Source organism: Argentina silus (assembly GCF_951799395.1).
Source record: "Argentina silus genome assembly, chromosome: 4".
Classification (NCBI taxonomy): Eukaryota; Metazoa; Chordata; class Actinopteri; order Argentiniformes; family Argentinidae; genus Argentina; species Argentina silus.
Genome location: NC_139658.1, coordinates 2198653 through 2219667, shown reverse-complemented (window position 1 = coordinate 2219667; position 21015 = coordinate 2198653). Strand labels below are relative to the sequence as shown.

Genomic DNA, 21015 nt, shown 5'->3' with positions numbered 1-21015 from the left:
ATTAAGCTTTGTGTTGAAGCAGGAATCGATGGTGACTGATTTTCACCCGATGAGAAGCCATTTTGCATTCAATGTCTGTCCTATGTACACACACACACACACACACACACACACACACACACACACACACACACACAGACACACAGACACACGCACAGACACATGCACACACACATGCAGGCAGGCAGGCACGCAAGTAACCTCAAACTATGTTTGGATATGCAGATATTTGTTAATGTAAAGTTGAATTTAAAAAATCACAAGTTGTTCAAAGTACACACGTCTTTAAATAGGACAAATATGAATTTCTTTTTACAGCAATTTACTTTGATGTCACTGAGGACCGTTCCAGAAAATCAATTAATCAAGTGACTAATACATTTGCACCTACAGTAGCTCCCAACTTCCCCTGTGTAGAGTGTTTGATCTCTTGCTCTGACGAACATTGAAAAAATGTTGAGATCACAGAGATAATGATTGGAGGATTTCCATAAGGCCCTCTTTTAAATTAATTTGCCATCTTAAGTGAAGATGACCTCAAAATTAAATGGAAATAAATGATCAAATAGATCAATGAAATACCACACAGATCTTTTCTATCATCAGCCCTCTCAGGACATCTCAAACTGCATATCCACTTGAGAACATAGTACCTATTCACACACTGTATTATTTGTCTTTGATGCATTTTAATGTGTCTCACACTGCATGCAATATGGTCATAGAGGCAAACCAATTTCCCTGTGGAATGAAGAGAATATAATCTAATACGATCACCTTCTAGACCCCCCCCACTCCCCCCACCCCCCCACCCGCCTTCCTTCCGTGACTTCTCACAGACAGTTATCAGGCTGATCGGACACAGTCCTTTATGCTGGCATGTGCCCTCTCAGTGGTCTAACACTCAGTCTTATTGTCTTCTCCAAATGGAAGAGATATAATAGAAGGGGTTTGGCCTCCTCTGGTCAGCTATCTACTGCCAGGGAATGGGAGGCAGGTCTCCCTGGGCAATAGCACCAAAAAACCCTTATTCTTATCGCCACTGGACAACTTACCGCAGTGCAGAAAAACCTTCCAAAGGTCAAAGAGGGGTGTCTTTGTGTGCATGTTTACTTCCCCTCTCTCCCCCTCCCCCCTCTCTCTGGAGATATTTCTGTATTTCTCATTAACTGATAATATATCACTCTTGACCTTGTGATAAAAATACATTAGCCTCAGATGTGTCGTCGATCTATGGGTCATTCAGGACACCCAGTGGGGAGTCGATGGGTACATAGTGTGTATGTTCTCACACTAACAAGACTTTGAATTGTTTTGTATGTTTATATCTACACTTCAGCTTTCTATGGTTGGATTATCTACATGCTACATAGTCATGCAGTTGGCTGATTGCATTAATTTTAGACCATTATCCAATCCACACTTTAGTCTATATGCATAACACAAATGTTTTAGTGAGAACGAAAGCACTAAATTGCAACAACATAGAACCATCATCCAGTATCAAACATGTTGAACAGTAGCTTGGCTAAGCCCACCTAATAGTATGTCCCAGTTAGGATGGCTGTGCATGAATCTTCCTCACAGAGCGGGCCAAGAGGCGACAGAGAGGTAGATGAGGACATACAGTATGAAGGATGGTGGCAGACGTTCCCCCAGGCTGTGATGGCACTGGATCGATCCAGTCACCCCAAAGCACAGGGACGTTTGGCTTGGTCAGCACTGTTCAGCTGCCCTGCTGAAACTCCCCTGGATGCTATCAAAGGCTCACAGCACAGAAAAGTGTGGGGGGAAAAAAAGCATATTTATCTTGAGTCATCGACTTGCAGACCTGCTAATATACTCACAGAGATTTATTTTTTTACTAAATTGCAGGTTTAAAGAGGCAATGGCTGTCAGATTAAGGCTTCAAAATAGAAAGAGACAGATGAGAGTGGTCATTTTACGGAATGAATGCAAAAGTCTGGATTTTACTGCTCGAGTACTCAGCGTTGACATAATCATATTCCTTTTTCCCCACTTCCAGGCACCACACCTGACTCTAGTAATCATGTCACCATGGACAACAATCCCTCCTAAGCCAGTGATAAGTTGATTCAGGTGGGAGAGAGTCTGGCATGAGTGAAAGCATGCAAGCACTGTGGTCCCACATATGTTCTACATGAATCTGCAAAAGGGATTCAAAACCTGTTCATATCCTTGAGTATCCTTGATTATTCTTAGTCACAGATTGCTGTACAGTAATTTCACCCACCTGGTCCCCTCAAGTCTAAATTAGATACATAAGCTGGAATGACTGCACTGTACAGTATGTTACTACAGTAGAAGACCAGAGGTGCCTATAGCTGTGATACCTTTTCCAGGGCTATTCATCAATGGGCCTCCAGGCCTGAAGTGTAGTGCTGTTTTCTTCTCTCAAAACACCTGGTGTTTCAGGTCTGAACCAGTCCCTGATTACAGGTGAAAAACTACTGTAGCAGTACTGCAGACCTCATATCCACATTTGAATAGCCCTGCACTATACAATGAAATTGAAAGGCCTCTCAATGGGTCCAATTGGTTAAAACCTCAATCCAATCCAGAAATGGGGCAATAAACCGTCATAAAATACATTTGTGGGAGAATATAAACAGCAGCATTTCGCCACAACTTTGTAAAACTTAACTTTCCCTCCCGCTGTGTAAGAAAACGCCTTCATTCTTGCCATAACTATTTGTGTGTTCAGCAATAACCCAGCACAAAAATCCATTAGACACGATTGCTGTGCTGGCATGGTTACTGTTTAGAAGGCTAAGCAAATTCCTGTGTATATGAGACTGAAATTGCAAGGTTGTCAGATGTAAAAAGACGACATAATACCTCAAAAGTTACGCCCCCACACAATATGCCTCGCCTGATTCAGGTTACAAGCATTTTTTTCCTCAGTCATATTTGATTCTCAGAAGACAATATGGTGGTAGATATCTGCAAGCATCATCCATTCATCCTTGTTTAGATCAAATAAATCCTATTCATAAATCACTCCTTTATAACTTTTCAATATTGCTGAGTCTATTCTTTGTCAGGGTCAACAACAGACAGTTTTAAAATGATTTACAGTCAATCACAAAAATGCTAGGAAAGGACTTGACAACTTGATAAACAATGAATCAATACAATACAAAGTTAATAAAACTTAGTGAAACACAGCACACTATAACAGAATGGACTGACAAGGCACTTTTCTATGGTGTGGCAGAAATAAATACAAATTCAGAATGAGTATTTCCTATGAAAAGATTGCTAGGGAAAATGTCAAGCCAACTGTCATTAAAGACGTGGTGACATTTTTATTCTGACTTTTAAGGCTGCGATTCCATCTCTCCCTAACAGAGGCCTAATCTCTCTGGCTCCTCAATAGACAGAAGAAAGACAGATTAACTCCATTACTCTTGGACTTTAACAAAAACAATACATTTCTCATTTAACTCTAATCCTCTGTGGGGGGACTCTGGAGGAGGAATACAGCAGGTGGAGGGGGATGGAGAGATGGAACAGAGAGATGGAACGGCCTTCCATATGAATTCCGCAGACAGCCAGTCTTTGCTCATCTTTTCTCATTTTCTGTTTAAAGTACAGCAGTGGAGCAGGAGAGAGAGAGAAAAGACGGAAGAAGGAAGATGGAGAGGGATAGAGAGGGCAAGAGACAGGAAAGCGCGAGAGAGAGACATGAGAGACATGATGGAGTGACAGACAGAGAGAGAGAGAGTGTGGGAAGGGAAAAGCGGAGGAGAGGAAAAGAGGGATAAGCAAGACAGAATGAGGTTTACAGCTCCAATGTATCATAGTCAATATGTAGGGAAAAGCCCCAGAAATCAGCAGGCTGCACAGCACAGTGGCTTCAAAGCCAATATACGGTAGAGAGTATCAGAGCCAGCCTTGTAGATGAAAAACCCTGACATATGCAACCCCAGTGTTGTTCATGCATCAGTCATTGAGGGCAAAGGCCATAGAAAGCACAGGCGTCCCCACCACTACTGCTGTCTCATGGGAGTCCATGCTGAAGTTTACAGTTAGTGTGTACCATCTGTCAGGCTTTGACAGCATCTTGTTATGAATTCTGTTTTTTCCTCTCTATGAATTTGACCTAGGTGTAAGGGGTGAACCCTGGGTCACATGACAGCGACAGGAGGGAAGCATAGGCGCAAGTGCTATGTGGAAAAGGAGCAGGTCAGGCTTGTGTGTCTGCTATAACAGCAGCGGCAGCAGCAGTGAATGTAGTGAAACCCTGGAGTTTCTCCAGCGAGACCCTCTACAAAGTGCTGTCAGACTGCAGGAGGAACCTGTCAGAGAAGGCCCCCAAACCTTTTAACGCTGAGTCGTGTCTCCCCGCGCCACCGCCTGGGTCTGACTCAGTGTGTCAACTCCTCAAATTCTCTACCCTCCTCCTGTCTCTCTCTCTCTCTCTCTCTATCTCTATCTCTCTCTCTATATCTCTCTCTCTCTCTGATGCCCTCAGCCAGACAGGGAGACAGAGTAGAGAGAAAGATAAGTCCAGATTTTGCTTTTGTAAACAAAAGGAAATGAATCCCTTGTAACTTGTCTTTTTCAACAGCTCAATATCGAACATATCAAACTTATTTTCAGCTGTGTCTTTAGCACTGTCTTTTGACTTTTCTCTTATTTGCAGAGTGAGGGTGAAAAAGTGAAGGAGGTAGGAAGAGAGGATAAAGACATGAGGAGAGACAGAGAGAGAAAGAAAGATGCAGGAACATTTAAATTGATTTGGGGCGGCTCAAGCATTTTTTCCTTGCTCCACATTGATTGGTGTTACTGGCTCATTAAAAACGCATTGTTCTATGATCAAAAGAGCAGACGTGGCGTTTTGGCAGAGGTATAAAAAAGCAGGCTTGTCTCCAAGGCCTCTGTGTGTGCTGTAAGGTTACAGAGGTGGTGAGGGGGTTGAATAGAGAACCTCACTGTACAGGATTCTCATCACAAAGGCAGAATAAGAGAATCCTGAAGCCAACAAGAGAAGCCAACAAGAGAAGGAGATGCATTCATCCCTCTGCAAACTGAGATATTCAAACTGTTCCATCCAACAACAGAGGTCTGAGGCTAGACAGAGAGAGAGAGAGAGAGAGAGAGAGAGAGAGAGAGAGAGAGAGAGAGAGAGAGAGTGTCAAACAATACAGTGGTTTACAGTTGGCCTTGGATTTGGCCCACTCCCTAGTCATCCAACTGCTACATGGCCCCTCATGTAAGGTCACTTATGGGGGAACCAGATGCAGCTACTGTAGCTATACTTTCTCCTTCCTTGTTATTGACTTCCCCAGCATAAGCCAGTGTAAACTGCATAAGTCCCATATGAATGGGATTCTGTGCTGTAATACAACGGGCTCCAGCGGATTTGTGGAAATAATCTGCTTGCACAATATTGGCATAACACACTGAGCTCCATCTCCAACCCTGACTCCATGGTGAGGATCGTATATGCAGGATAGATGGTTTAGACCTGTAAATTGAATGAGTCACCACACCTCCCTATACATCAGACCAAGGCTTTTGTGTAGCGCCTATTGAAAACACACAAAGATGAATTGATGGAGTTTATGCTGTTTTTTCAGATAGACAGGTGCAAAGACAATCCTTGACTTCTTCTCTGCCAAATGCAGCCAATAGTGAAAAGGAGTTTTATCAAATGAAGGGTGCCAGTGATACAAACCATGTATCTCAACTCCTTGAGTGCAACTGCCTATCAGTTTTAAATAGAGATATCAGTTTTATCAAGATCATTGTGAACATGAAAAGGTACTGTAGGCCTCATTTCAGGATTAATAAACACATTCATTGAATTAGTCTGTTGTATCAACCGGACACTGGTGCTTTTAACATTTTTCAGCACCCACATTCAATCAGAACTCCAAACAATTTTTCATTAAAACATCTAAATGCCAAAGGAAACAGCTTTATTTGTTCTGAAGGAGATGATGGCAAATGGAGACGGCAGCTTCTCCTCTCGGCGTATGAACATCCAGGTCCTGGAAATGTTCCTCTAATGTGGACAAATGTCAGTGTCCATTTTTTTCCACCATTGCTTTTTCTCCAGCGTAACCTTTTTAAAAAAGTAATATGGTGACCTTAAGAAAGAGAGAGAGAGACAGCCTATCCAGGCAGGAGTGCAGTCTTAAGCTGCCACCCCTGCTTTTCATCCTCCAGACAGGAGGAGAGAGGGAGAGAGGGAGATGGGGAGAGAGTAAGAGAGAGAGAGAAAAGGGGAAAGGAAGGGCGGGGGAGAGATGGAGAGAGAGAGAGAGAGAGAGAGAGAGAGAGAGAGAGAGAGAGAGAGAGAGGGAGATGGAAGAGAGAGAGAGAAAAAGAGAGACAGCATGTATAATTTACCGACAAGTGGTTGTCCTCTGAGACATCACTGTCAGTTAATAGGTCATGGTTATTAATGTGAGAAATGATCACAGGTCCGTGTGGCGCGTCACAACGTTTAAGACGACAGGGAGAAAAGGACAGACAGAATGAGAATGAAAGGACAGAGGGGGGAGGGAATAGAAAAAGAGAGTTGTGACAAGGAGGAGAGATAAAAATAATGAAAAGGAACAGAAAAGTGGAAAGGATGAGAATGAGAGAGGGAGGGCGTGGAGCAAACATGAAGCCCCAATACTGAACATGTAGCATAAAGTGGAATTATTATTCGTAACTTTCATCCTTTCAAGATATCTGCATTGCCAAACTCTCATAAGAAACTATTAATGAAGTCTCTCTAATGCACACACACACACACACACACACACACACACACACACACACACACACACACACACACACACACACACACACACACACACTCATAAACGAATAAAACTCATTCACATATGCACACACAGGCACAGACATAGACACACACACACACACACACACACACACACACACACACACACACACACACACACACGCAAACAAACCCCACTTAAAATGTTGAGTTAATCAAAGAGATGAATCGGTGCTCTCCAGATGGAATGGAACGAATGCCAATCTAGAGAGAGAACCTATTGTGCAGTAGGTAAAGGCCGCTTAATGGCTTGTCACACTGTGCTCATACTATAGGCTGATTGTTTGCCATTGTGCAATCATTGAGCTGCCATGTCATATAGGAAATGTTCTCACTCTTGTTCAATGAACCATCTTACAGTTAGCTCTACAATGAAGGGAGGGTTGGAGAGATGTAATTACAGCTGTCATTCACACGCACACATTCAAGACACAGATACAGACGCATGCACGCGCACACACACACACACACACACACACACACACACACACACCTAGAACTGAGTGACCTGGTTCTGCCAAAGCACTTCAGTCATCTCACAGTGATGCTCATCTCTCCCTCTCTCTCTTTCATCACTCTCTCCCTCCTTCCACCCAACTGAATTGAGGGAAGACTTCATGTGAGCAGACCCTCTCAGTGGGCCTGTTAAGTCATTTGCGCAACACCGCACACCACTGAGCACACAGGCATATGCTGCATTTTGCATCCTATAGCATATCCTATTGGTCTGATGAGCTGGAGGTTAGCCAAATGCTACAGCAGCTAATCGGGAGATAATGCTAATGAAATCGTCATTGAGAGTCTGAGATTGCAAGGTGTTTTGTTTGGGTTGTAAGTGTAATCCGTGCTGTTTTGTAGCTTTTTCAGTGGCGCAGTTGGTTAACATCGGGTATTTGAGGAGACGGTCACATGTGTTGGCAATTGAGAGGTTGCAGGTTTGAGACTTGCGTAGAGCAACTCGTAGCGTAAGGCTACTGTTTACAATAACATGACCTCAGTTTCATAAGCACACCAAGAGCATGAAGAGATCTTTGGGGACCCAGAGATACTGTCAGAATGAAGAGTTGAACATTGTACATATGGGTTTGGAGATGAATGATCAAATCTCCACATCTCATCAATAACTGACATTATTATGTAGTGTGTGTGTGTGTGTTCTTGTACATGCGTGCGCGCATGCATGTGTGTTTATGTATGAGTAAGCAGGGGTCTCCATTGTCCCAGTGCTGTTTGTTGAGACGTGTGTGACAAATCCTACAGTTCAATGTGATGCTGCTCTAATGAGTGTCTCAGGAGATGGCAGGTGCATGTCGAGCCGTCCCTTTACTAGACCCAGAGCAGCCCTTCCTCTCCCAGCATCATTAATTCGTACATTAACATGGCGAATGGCAACAACAGCTACAGTACATAATGAGGCTAAGTGACATCATTACGCGTGATTACAACAAATGTCAAGTCCTAATTCTGTGTCAACACAAACAACACAAAGAAACCAGACGAACGTGCTACCTTTTATGATCTTAATTAAAGCTGGTTATCTTTGACTTCGATTCATCACACACTGACTAGCAATTGCTTTGTTCTAGATTATGTTGAATATAAAACTGAATATAAAATGCACATCCGAGTTACTTCATTGTCAGTAGTCCTAACGAATGCTAATGTCATTGTGTGTATTTAGATGTTGTATTTACCACCTAGTTGTTTTCAGCAGAGGCCGTTCAGACTCTGGAGACGACCATTTGCAGTTTGATTAATCAGATCTCAGACGGCTGGGACTGTTGTTCATATTTGTACTACTGCAGGGTGTGTTTTATTTTCTGCTTCAGACAAACACAGATTCATTTATCACGTCCTCCCTGGGAAAAGACACCTGTCGCGGCGTTGGCACCAGAGAGAGAAGAGAGGAGAGCCTGAGGGAAAACCACTCTGTCGCTGCTTGTCCTAAATATGAACCAGACACTTCCACAAAACCTGCTGATGCTAGCAACTTCTAGTAGGAGCGTGTCGTTGGCGTGCCCAAACCTCTATGGACGCCAGTGCCCTACTTGTGCAGAGGTGACCCCCATGTGTCTGCTTTGCCCTCCCATTCACCATAGTTATTTATGAGCTTGTAAAAGGTGTCCTATTCCAGAGCGACTCGCAGGGCTAACATGCCACCTGTTTTAGCAGCGGGTGGAGCATGGACCAGCAGCACTAACGTGGTCCAGGTGAATCTCCATTGGCCATAACTCTTTAACCTGTCCCCTCTACCATCCTGCAAGGTGGCATAGAGGTTTGAACATCCCATCCTAACTTTCAGAACTCGGCTGTGCCAAAAATAGAAGAGGAATTTGATTCATCCCCGGCTTTATAAAATGACAGGACTTTCAGAATGTCTCGGTTGGTGCAGGTAAGGACAGAGACACCTCCAGCAAATACATTCCTGCTGATTTTCATATTTTACTAAGCAAGCATTGAGGGCTAGCAGTCAAGCAAGGAATTAAGGGTGTAATCAAATGAGAAGATATTCATCTGGAGCTATTTGTGATTAAACGTAGAGGATATAGGTTTGCAATTTCTTATTAAGCTCTCTTCTGCTGAGTAAGGGGCCTTGGGGTTCATTATCTGTTCTTTAAAATTCATGACATTGAGGAGAGTTAACACAAAGCAGACGTCAGCCTGCCAGGAACAGCATACTGTTTAACTGGGCTCCTATCCTACCCATGATTTACTGGGGGGCGAGGGCGATTACTGTGTTTACTCTCCTTGGAAGTTGGAGCAACGCTCTACTGGGAAATCTTCTCTCCTGTGACTCCCTATCTGTGAGGAGGATAATAAGAGTGCTGGCGTGCACTTTTTAATGTACACATCTTTTCTCGTACAATGTGCACACATACGCACGCACGCACGCACGCACGCACGCACACACACACGCAGACGGCTACAACAAACTGACACGGTCAATGGACTCCAGGTGAACTTTTGCACCACTTCAAAGCTTCAAGGTTGAGCAGACAGCTCCGTTTCCCCATAATGAAGTGGAGGCACTTAATCTAGTATTAACGCCTGGATTCCCTTGAGGAGCCGCGATGAATCTGGGAGTTCTCAATATGCTCACACAGACTCTCTCTCTCTTTCTCTCTCTCTCTTCTCTCACATGCCATAGAAGGGCTTGAATGAAAGGGGCGGCAAGACCACCATTGATTTCAAATAGAGAACTTTCCGGATCAACATGGGGCTATCCTGGGCCACGGCTCAGCCTCAGTCTGTCTCTCTCTCTCTCTCTCTCTCTCTCTCTCTCTCTCTCTCTCTCTCTCTCTCTCTCTCTCTCTCTCTCTCTCTCTCTCTCTCTCAAGGACACGATGGAGGATAACGGCCCGACTTTTCTGTCTGTGAGACACCAGAGGGAGCGATACAGCAGGGCACAGAGACCAGAGAGAATGGAGCATCCTCTCACCTCAGGGGAACATCCCCCATGAGAGGGTCTGCAGAGGTGAAAGTAGGGAGGGTCTCCTCTCACCCACGAGCCACTGACTTCCTGTTTCTGATGCATGCTGGGATAGGATTTTTCCCAGGGGAAAAGACGGAGGATGCCAGTCAAACAGGGAATGAAGGGTGGATTCAAATGAGAGGATATTCCTTTAAGATTGTAGATAAGCCTACTTATTCCTTCAGCAATGTCTTTATCTAGCGATACAATAGGGTGTGCTGTATCAGGTCAACTGGAATGAAATTAAAGATGACAACGTCAAATTGATCTACCATTCATGTACAATAACGGCACAGTTGTATTCTACCGTTGGCTGATTATGTTCAAATATTTAGAGAGTAAAAACATTGTTTAGTGCTCAATAGAGTGCACACTTGTATCAAACACAGCAGCACAGTAACAGAGGTTCACACATATAAAACATTGACGTCTAAATGAGTGGAGAGTGCAATGTGTGGTAGTCACTGCACTTCTCCTGCATCCATTAAACATGCATGGAAACTCTGATGCATGTAAGTGTCAGTCCACGTACTCCTCTCACTTCCCTGTGTGCTTCTGTGTGCACCAGAGGAATGACACACACATGGCCTGGGATACAGCATCGCGTGACACAGTGTGGTATCCTGGACCACCAACCACTTCACACTGAGCAACACCTTGAATGTCCCTGCAGGAAGTGGAAGGAGCGCAGTACACACACAGGTACATACACACACACACGTGCGCACAGAATGCACGCACACACACACTGCAAACTGACAGCTACAACTCACAATTGGTTGTCATGGTACTCTCTCCTCTGACTATAGAGCTATAAAAACAACAGCTTGAAGGTGGTACTCAGGAGACAATTAAAGTAGATTGATGCTGTATAACAACGTATCAAAGCTGGATCTATCACATAATATTGCTCTATAATATTGTATTTACAGAGCAATACTGGGCATTTGTTATATCTGAACCAGTAATCCTTGCAAACTCAAAAACCCATCATCCAACAGTCAAACAGCTAGGCTATGTCATCTGTATACAATAGGTCACCATGAATATGAACCTCCACCTCTGTAGTAAACCCAGACGACTGGGGGAGAACTCTGACAGGTAAAGAGGTCAGGATGATGTATGGTGGAGGTCCTTCCTCTGTCAGAGCTACAGTAGTGTAACCCCCACAGTATGGTGGGCCCCACAGCCCAGCCTCTCCAATAGCACCTCTCTTTAAACGACCGCTGGCCCCTTCCACTCCTCAATGCCCTGGCACACCCCTCCACCTGCAGCATGCCCACTGTGCCAGCGGCCAATGCCTGTGCCAGGCCTGGGCAGCTTGTAAATGAGTAATGGCAGGCACATTAACATGCAGAGGTAGGCCAGGACGAGAGGAGAGGAAGGGGGTCAATGCAGCCGTCCCCCCACCTTATAAAACAGCCGCTGATTAATGTTTGAATCCAGCCAGCCTCATTCCACTGCTATTACAGAGCAGGGCCAGAGAGAGGGGGAGGCAGAGAGTGATGGAAGTGAGGGGGAGGGAGTGTGGAGAGGTGAGGGAAACATTTTTTGCGACCACTGTGAGTCAGGAGAGGTTGGAACCGCAGAGCAGTCTCCTGCTCCAAATACAAAATAATTAGAGATACACACCTGCCAGAATCTACAAACAACATAACCCACATAATGTGAGTGGGCTTTAAGACTGTGAGTAAATGTGTGTTTTTTGAATGCAGGATCCTGAGAGCAGGGAAACGTACAGTACATAAACTACCTGCCATAATGCACAACCTGGGTACACAACTTCCACATCAATTCAGTATTCCGTGAAGGAAATGTCTGATAAAATGTTTATTTTGTTATTTGTGTGTGTGTTCATGTCATGATCTTAGACAAAGAGGTGAAGTGCTCACAACACACAGATTTGTCCATTGTGTGTGTGTGTGTGTGTGTGTGTGTGTGTGTGTGTGTGTGTGTGTGTGTGTGTGTGTGTGTGTGTGTGTGTGTGTGTGTGTGCACTTGATAAACAACAAACTCCCCAACCACATCTTTATGATCCAATTAGAGTACTGGCCTCATTATATCATGGTAATGTGTATAATGTCTGTCTGGGCATATGGTAACAGGCCTGCTAAAGTAGAGAAGGTGCCTTCAGAGATGATGTAGGAGGAAAATAATGACAGTAATTCAGGCAGAATGGTGTGATCTTGGCGCTTCGTGACTGGGGAGTTAAGAGGCAGAGTTTAACTAAGGTGAGAAGAAATAAATTTCTCTGGAGTCACATTATAACAATTAAGAGTACAATATGTAACAATGTTTCACACAAATTGGCACTGTTGTGGCACTGTTTTACAATCTAACCCTGAATCTATTTTGCTGACAAAGCCCTCAACATTAAGTGAAACTGAGCGGTAATTATTATCTGTGTTATTTCTTTAACAGAACATGGACCTCTGAGACTCAATGTGCTCTACAGCACATATTTGCCAAAACACGGAAATTACTTTTTAGAACTGCCAGAGAGAGTTTAACTGATATTAATGTGCCAATTTGGGGTCAGTTAATGTGATTTTAGCACATGGAGGGAGGAAGCAGTCTTCACGTGAGACCATAAGAAAAACTCTTTGACATGAAGAGACAGCAATAATCTCATAGAAATGAGAGGTTACACAAACACAGAGAAACACAAACATGGATCACACAAACGCATGGGCACATAGAGTATACATACACACAAGCACGGATACAGACGCGCGGACACATGCCCATGCACACATACACACACACACACACACACACACACAGTCCAATACCTCCTCATAGCAGCACAGTAATCTGTGCATAGAGAGGACGCTTGCTGTGAAGTCGTTTTGACAGACAGGCAAAGCGTTCCGACTGAAATGCCCATTTGACAGACAAAAGCATTGAAAAGGAAGAGAGCATTTAAAGCAAGGCCTCAGAAAGCTTTACATGAAAGCAAACTTGAGGATTGTGCATGCGTCTGACAAGCAGAGTGTCGAGGCGAAGTGTGGAAAAATAAGCTTTTCAAATGAGGAAACTTAATGCTCTTGTGTTAGTGAACCTCAATGCCGATCATGGGCCTGCCTCTCGCTGGAGCCCGCCTAACATGAGTGGCAGCTCCCAAACACTCCATAATTCCACTCCCAATCTACGCAAACGACACAGTTCTAAAGCGGCTCACTCCGTTGCGGCGCTCCACCGTGGAGGAAAAAACAGGGTAATAAAAAAAGTGGTTTATTTTTGTTCTAGAGACATGAGCGGGAGAGGAAAGGTTGTAATTTAACTGTTGGGAGCTACAAGGAGCGATCAGCTTTAATAATGGCTTCTACACTCTAATTTGTGTAGGGATTTGCCTGTACAAGGCGAGTCTCAGAGGGCCCTTAATGCTACAGTGCCTTTCAAATGATTCAGCCGGGCCTGGAGGAGAGAGACTAGAGACGTGTCTGGAACAACCCACAGGAGAAGCAAAGAGAGACAGAAGGATGCCTCCCCACTCCCCCCTCACCTACCCTCACAATATCACTATCTGCATTAACTATGAATTACCTCAAGCTGAGGAACATATTTGTTATAGTGGCAGTAATAACTTTAATAACCCTAATTTGAAGGATTTAATTGCAGGTTACAGTAAAGTAGTGGATTGTACTGTATTGGTATTGTTTCACCACCTGATTAAATGTGAAAGGCGCATATAACTCACCTACAGTAACAACAACTGATTGACAACAGTAATGAGGGGGAATTGTTTTTGTATTGACAAGAGGGTGGCGCACATCGACACCTCAAATATACTGCAAGGCATCTATTGGCCCTGGAAACTAGAATATATATGCATTGTTTCTGTAGTGGGATTTTTCTTCCTCTTTTGTATGCTTTGAACCCAGACACACATCCACAAGGCCGCTATAGAGCTCCCTGTTCCTCCCCCGATCCCTTGTCCACCCTCATCTGAATCACAAAAAGGGGGTTACTCACTCCCTGGAAAACTTATCACGTTTCTCTGTTTGATACATCCAGCGCGCTGGGACAATTCAACTTACACCCAATAAGGCTCTTTCATCTGTGACTGGCTTGTATGACTCAGTCTTTGAAAAGGGACCCCTAGTCAGGCTCATCTCCCATTCAGAGACAACTGGGAGATGAGAGTTGAAGTCTAAGCTAGGACATCCAAGTTGTTACTGGTGTTTTTTTTTAAGAAATGATTTGTGTTGTGCAGACTCAATTTTTTTTAGTTTGAATTGATTCTAAAATGGTAGCTTCCCCACATTATCGTAGGTCTCTGAGTGGGATATACAGTAGCTAAAGGTTTGACAGTAGGTTTCCAGCATAGAGATTGTGGGGAGGTTATATCTTAAATTGGGTGGAAAATAGGTGCTTTTCTCTGTAAACAGACTGCCATTTTCATGCTTGTTTGTTTCATTCTCTGTTCCTATTTTCTCTCCCCAAACTTTCAGGAGCAACCATCTGGCATAAGTTCCTGAGTGACTTCACTTCAAGAGCTCTCGGTGGCTGCCTTCAGCGGCTCCAAATCTGCTGCAGAAAAACACTTTTAATTGGCATTGAGGGGGAAGAGGGGCAGAAGGCCTCACAATCCGCCACATTTCAGAAGGGTTGCTAGCAAAAGATCAAGCAACCCATCCTTTATCCTCTGCAAGGTGGCGAGTGTCAGAAAGCAAACCCACACAAACCTTCCAGAGAACTCAAGTGAGAGATAGAGTATGTAGTGCTTTGTGAGATGATCATGGCCCAACAGATACATTTATTGAGCATTAAAAGTGGACATGTTGAACATTTCCATAAGAAAGCCTTTTAGAAACAGCTGCATAGAGGTTTACTGTAGGTTACAGGTAAATCAAACTGTCTGCCTCTACTGCCATCTGCAATATTTCACCTGCTATGTCAATATCCTTGAGCTGTAAAATCCCCACACACTGACTGCACTCTGGGATAGATACTATACTGTCAGATCACTGAGAGTATAGCGCTGCGTTTGAGATCCACCAACCTGTATTTTTCAGCAGATCCCTGCCTGGTAGAGCCAATTTGGAGTCTGCTCCAGCAGACAATTAGACAATTTCACCAAGCCGCTCGGAGAGCAGAGCCAAAATTAGGTTGACAGAAATTGCCTTTCTCACACATAAAAGTAAAGCAGAATATTATATCTTTGCACTGTCAGGGTTCCTTGAACGCGTGTGTTGTTGCAGTAAGTTTCAGGACATTAGCTCTAGTTGTTGCAGCAGTGCTGGAGGCATTTCTCAGCCCATTAGCTGCTCTTTCAGCCCAAACCACTCCTCAGAACTAGAGAGAGGAAGTATGCTGGTCCAAGGCTGCAACACAGTACAGTACATATTTCTGTTGGTGACCTGGTGAAGGGGAGAGACATCCTTGTGAATTCAGTTGATTCAACACTGCTTTTGAGGATACAGTAGGCTAACGTGTAAGGAATTAATTGTGTTGCCTCAGGGACATGAATACAACTTGTACTACTACAATAGTGTTACATTTAAACAATCAATACCTCATGTATTGTTATAGCTGTGTAATGATGCTTTCTGTGGTCAGCTTTCAGTGCATTAACAAACAAAGAGCAATTAACAAAGAAATTGCAGATATATCTCAATATATAATGCTTGCATAATTGAATATAACACTAGCACTTATATAGCACTTAGACAGCATAACAGCAACCCAAGAACAAAAAGTGGAGCCTCTGGGCTATTTTTTATTGCAATAAGCAGCATACAGATACATGTTTTATGTGTTTGCCGATGTGCTCTCCCATTTGGTCCTGACATAGTTAAGGCAGTTTCCAGTGCAGTTGATGGGGCTGAACAATTTGCTCAGCTGGCAGAAAAACCATAATCAATCCGGAGATTACAGATAAGGGCACTAAAACCAGTCAGGCGCAGCGTTTTCTCTTATCGCAATTACACCTCGGCCTCCAGCCTCAGGTGCTGCCATTTAAGCCCGAAGAGAAAGCTCCCAGCCACTTGACAATGAGGGGGCTCTCTGGCACCTCCAAACATGCCCCGTCAGAACACATTGCTGAGAGGGCCTTGGCAAGGACAGGGCAAAGGCTCTCTGAACCCATTTTACACACATGCAAAAAAGGCAAGCACACGCAACCAAGCACACACTCACACAAGCAGGCACACACACACACATAAACACACACACACACACACACACACACACACACACACACACACACACACACAGACACAGACACAGACACAGACACACACACACACACACACACACACACACACACACACACACACACACACACACACACACACACACACACTCATAAACGAATACAACTCATTCACATATGCACACAGGCACAGACATAGACACAGACACACACACACACACACACACACACACACACACACACACACACACACACACACACAGGTAAGAGCTTGTGGCATGTGCTGCAGTCAGTAGACAGTGATAAGCAGGGTGGCTGCTTTGCTAGCAGCAATGTACAAAGGGGAAAGGACATAGAGACCTTTCCTTAACCCTGTCTCCTTTCACTCTTTCATCTGACTTTCACTCCTTTCATTACTCTCTTTAAACTCTCTTTAAAAGGGAGAGGGTGACGAGAATGTGGATAGAAGTGTGTATTCATGTGAAAGTAAAGAAAGTGAAGAGATAAAAAGAGAGAGGAGAAAATCTGAGATAAGACACAGCTTATGAGTATTTCATGTCTAATTGCATGAGAAAAACCGTGTTCTTCCTGTAGATCACCACCCAATCCTCATCTAACAGAACATACCAACGCCAGACAGGCACAAGCCAATAGTCAATGATTTCATGCCAAAACCTCTTACCCCACATCACTTTGGGGTGCACAAATGCAGGGTGTGAGTTGCCGCCAGGGTTGGTGGGGATTTCCCCTACCCGCTTTTCTTATCCTTCCGTCCCGCTGTAATTTATAATTATTTAAAAATAATTCTAATTTATAGTGTACATAGTGTATAGTGTACATGCCCCATACCCCTAACTGCTCCAGGGGTGCCGGAATATGGCTGACCCTGTGCCCTGTGCCCAGAGCTCAGAGCTCTGTTCTCCCTTGGGGGTGTGCATGTGTGTTGTCTCAGAGGGCGGGTGTGCAGTGCGTGTGTGTTGTCTCGGGGAGGGTGTGTGTGCAAAAATTACCACATTCCACAACAATTGATGAGAATTGATTGCATGGCCAATAAACAGTCTTTGTCTTTGTCTTTCACAGCCTCTAGCCTCATTACCACTTAGCCTCACACAGCCTACAACATGTATTTTTTCTATTTAGTAAATTTGTTATTGCTATTTTGTTAATATTTTGCTTATATATTGTTTTTTTTTACATTGTTTTTTATGCCCCATGCACCAACCTCACCAAGTCAATTTCCTGTATGTGCAAATATACTTGTCCAAATAAAAAAGAATTCTGAATTCTGATTCTGATTCTCTGATCAGTATCTTTTATTCCCGGTGGGGACACAGTATAACCCCACTTCTGACATGCGCTTGTACATTCATTTTTACATTAAACAGATCCTAATGCCTAAACACAGCGAATTCTTTCTTTTTGTAATGTGTTTTTCTTTAGTTAATAGACCTAGCCCAAATGCAGTGTTCAGCCCGATGATTTCTCTGTCTTTAAAAACGCCAACTGGCGCAAGAAAGTGGAGCTCGAGCCTCCTCCTCGTTGAGAAGCTACACTGTTGCAATGTTATCTGTTGTTGATACATTGTTTCAATGTTGTTTCAATGTTATATCCGGCAGCTCCTTCATACATGGTTTCAATGTCTGTCTGCCTTATCTTTCCTCTTGCTTTCCTTTGCATGTGTGCTGCTGCATGCAAATTGGAAAAAGGTAGTCACTAACAAGTGGTCACAGCTAGACAGCTAACATGTTGAAAATAGAAGCTACATTGCACCCACGAGAACGAGTTTCCAATGTAACATTATATAGAATTGAATGAAATGCGTTTCTAAAAGGCCACATTTTACAGGGAGAGGACTCCCGTACTCTAATTATTATTCCCCTCGGGATATGCCACAAATGTGTGCAAATCCTAGAAATGTTTTTGGCTTCAGCAAGCCAGTTACGAAGTTCTTTATATATAATTTCATCTGTCTCACATTCGCACTCGGCACAGATGTGCTGTTACACATCTTATGCTGGTGGTGCGCTGTGGTTTCATCGCACCTCAAAGACAGCTTGCGGCCATTTCCCACAAGCTTTACCATTGAGTCTTAGTCTGTTGAGCTATGTCCCTCCTAGATGAGCTGTGATAATACAGCCATGCTGTTGGAGCCTGTTTGCAGATTGAGAGCATCTCTAAGCAGATGCAGCAGAGCGCACCGTGGTAGGCACAGGTGCTTTCAGTCTGGTCCCTGGACTCTGCAGGTGGACCAGCCAGGCACAGCCCAAACAAAGAGAGAATAAATCCAGTCTAAACAAAGCCTTATTAAAGACTCATAGACTCATAAACAGAATACTCTGATGATTTTCCATCTTAATTTAAGCAGAAATGGGTGATCACCGTGCTTCTCCAAGCATGAGAAAGCAGTACTAACAACCCTACAGAGAGAGATTGTGTAGGGGAGTCAGATTCATAATGATAATGGAGAGAGAGGAGCTCTCTGCAACAGAGGACATTTATCTACTCCTTACATGGACCATGTGGAGAAATATAGACCACTAAACTCTTCTGTATGAAGATGAAGTTATAGAGAGCTGGAGATACTGTAAATATGATATTGTCAGAGGCCTCCCACCCGCGAGCCAGAGTGTATCCATCCTCAACAAATGTGTTGATGATATAAAGTCTTTGTGAAAGTAGCCTTTTTCAGCCAAGGCAATGAGTTGGTCAAGCCACTACAAAAGCCCACCAAAAAGAGAAGGCTGGATAGCCAAATCTGCCTCCGATGGAAGCTTTGCTGGCCGACTATATCGACCCTAAGGCTGGTGCCTCTTCCTCGCCCAGAAGCGTGGACTGGTTTGGGTTTGTGGAAAAAGGACAAGGAGGTCTACACCACTGTCCTTACCCTCAAGGACCGCCTGCGTTCAGAGAAGAGGCCCTTTCTGAACCAGTCTGTGATCACGAAGCCTCCTCCCCCACCTTCAAGATTCTAAAGGTAGTCCAGCCACTCCAGGCCATGGACCGGCCCCACCAAGGACTGGCCCCGCCCAGACCAGCGACTTCACCTCATTGCCCATTCACACTTAGCTCATGAAGAGTGGTTCGCTGTAAAAAATGGGCACACTTGTTAGGTCCTATATATAGGACGGGCGGTAGGCGGGGCTATCTGCCTGCAAGTGTATTGTGTAGGCATGATTGTATAGGGGTCTTCAGCGAATAGATACACAGAGTGCATGTCCCATAGGGGCGTCTTCCTCATCTCCTTCAGAGAACCTGGGTTACATTTATAACCTCTATTTTTCTCGTTTCAACACTGCTGTAACATGAAAGGTGATGAGGAGGAAAATAGCTTCCTGCTGATGCAAATGATGTTGTGTGGTCTTGGTGTGAGGCTGAGAAGGCAAATCAGCCTGCAAGAAATCAAGAGGACGTGCTGCTGCAGTACTTACCACGTTCACTGGACAAGGTCGTATCTGTCAGAGAGAGAGAGAGAGAGAGAGAGAGAGGGAGAAAACCATGATTAGAACACAACAATCTAGCTCTGAAGCTGTCATACATGACTTTCCATTGTTGAACGATAGAAAAAGCTAAAGAAGAGAAAATCATACAAAAGTAATGCCAGTTCATACAATGACTTTAAGGAACACACATCCCTCTAGGCAGACAGATGTCTGCATACTGTTATTCTCTAAGACGACAGCATGCACACTTGACAAAAATACTGACATTTCCACAGTGTAAAGAAGTGGCACTTTTTCTCAAAAGATTCCATATTCTCCTTGGGTCTCTATTGCTGAACAGAGTTGAATTCAGTAAATACTATTCAGTGCCTTTTGTCATATTACTTTATATATATATATATATATATATATATATATATATATATATATATATATAAATTTATTAACCAACAAATTGGTGTGAATTGCACAGGAATGTGCATATCCATACATCTGTACATCTTAGGGTATTTATTTAAGCATACAGTAAGAATCACAGCTGGATGGAGAGCAAGCAAAGCAGCTGTAGTTGGTGTTCCAGACAGTTCTCTCAGTGGCGCCCCTCCAGTGGCCTCAAATGGAGACGCGGTAAGCTCTGATGAGAGACAATCTCCGTGGCTTCTGTTTTGCATTCATTGCCCTCATTTCAGCGAAGACTTCCCAGGAAGTCTGGAGCGCTGACAACCCCCCCGACCAATTCACCCTCGCTCACCAATGTGACCCTCAAATTGCTGTTCAATCACAGCAAACCACTTTGTAGCACAATGGCAGCACACTAGTAACTGAGACCGGCATGTGCGCAGAATCTAAACGAGCTGGAGAGAGGAGGTTGCCAGATATTCTCTCAAGGCCCTCCCTGAAAAGTTGCTGTTTTGGTTGGTTTGCCTGCACATGGAGGGCCTGAGAGGAAACATGGCACATGTATTGCAGATATTTCTCTATTTTTTTGTTTGTTTGTTTGGTTGGTTGGTTAGTTGTTCTGTTGGTTGTTTACAAAAAAACCTGGGGAAATCATTACCAGACTATCTATTGACTTTTGTAGAGCTTAATTGAGATTTACTGAGATTCAACATCTAAACATTCA

At 43.9% G+C, this 21015-nt stretch overlaps 1 protein-coding gene across 1 annotated transcript in view; it reads right to left on the bottom strand.

Annotated features, from left to right (window-relative positions):
* Positions 1–21015, bottom strand: part of cdh4 (cadherin 4, type 1, R-cadherin (retinal)) — a gene marked incomplete at both ends in the record, with an annotated part of 140795 nt that overhangs the window by 57070 nt on the left and 62710 nt on the right. The window contains one exon of the mRNA XM_083668394.1: positions 19881–19904. Within this exon, the coding sequence (XP_083524520.1) occupies positions 19881–19904 (24 nt within the window). The remainder of the gene's footprint in view (positions 1–19880; positions 19905–21015) is intronic.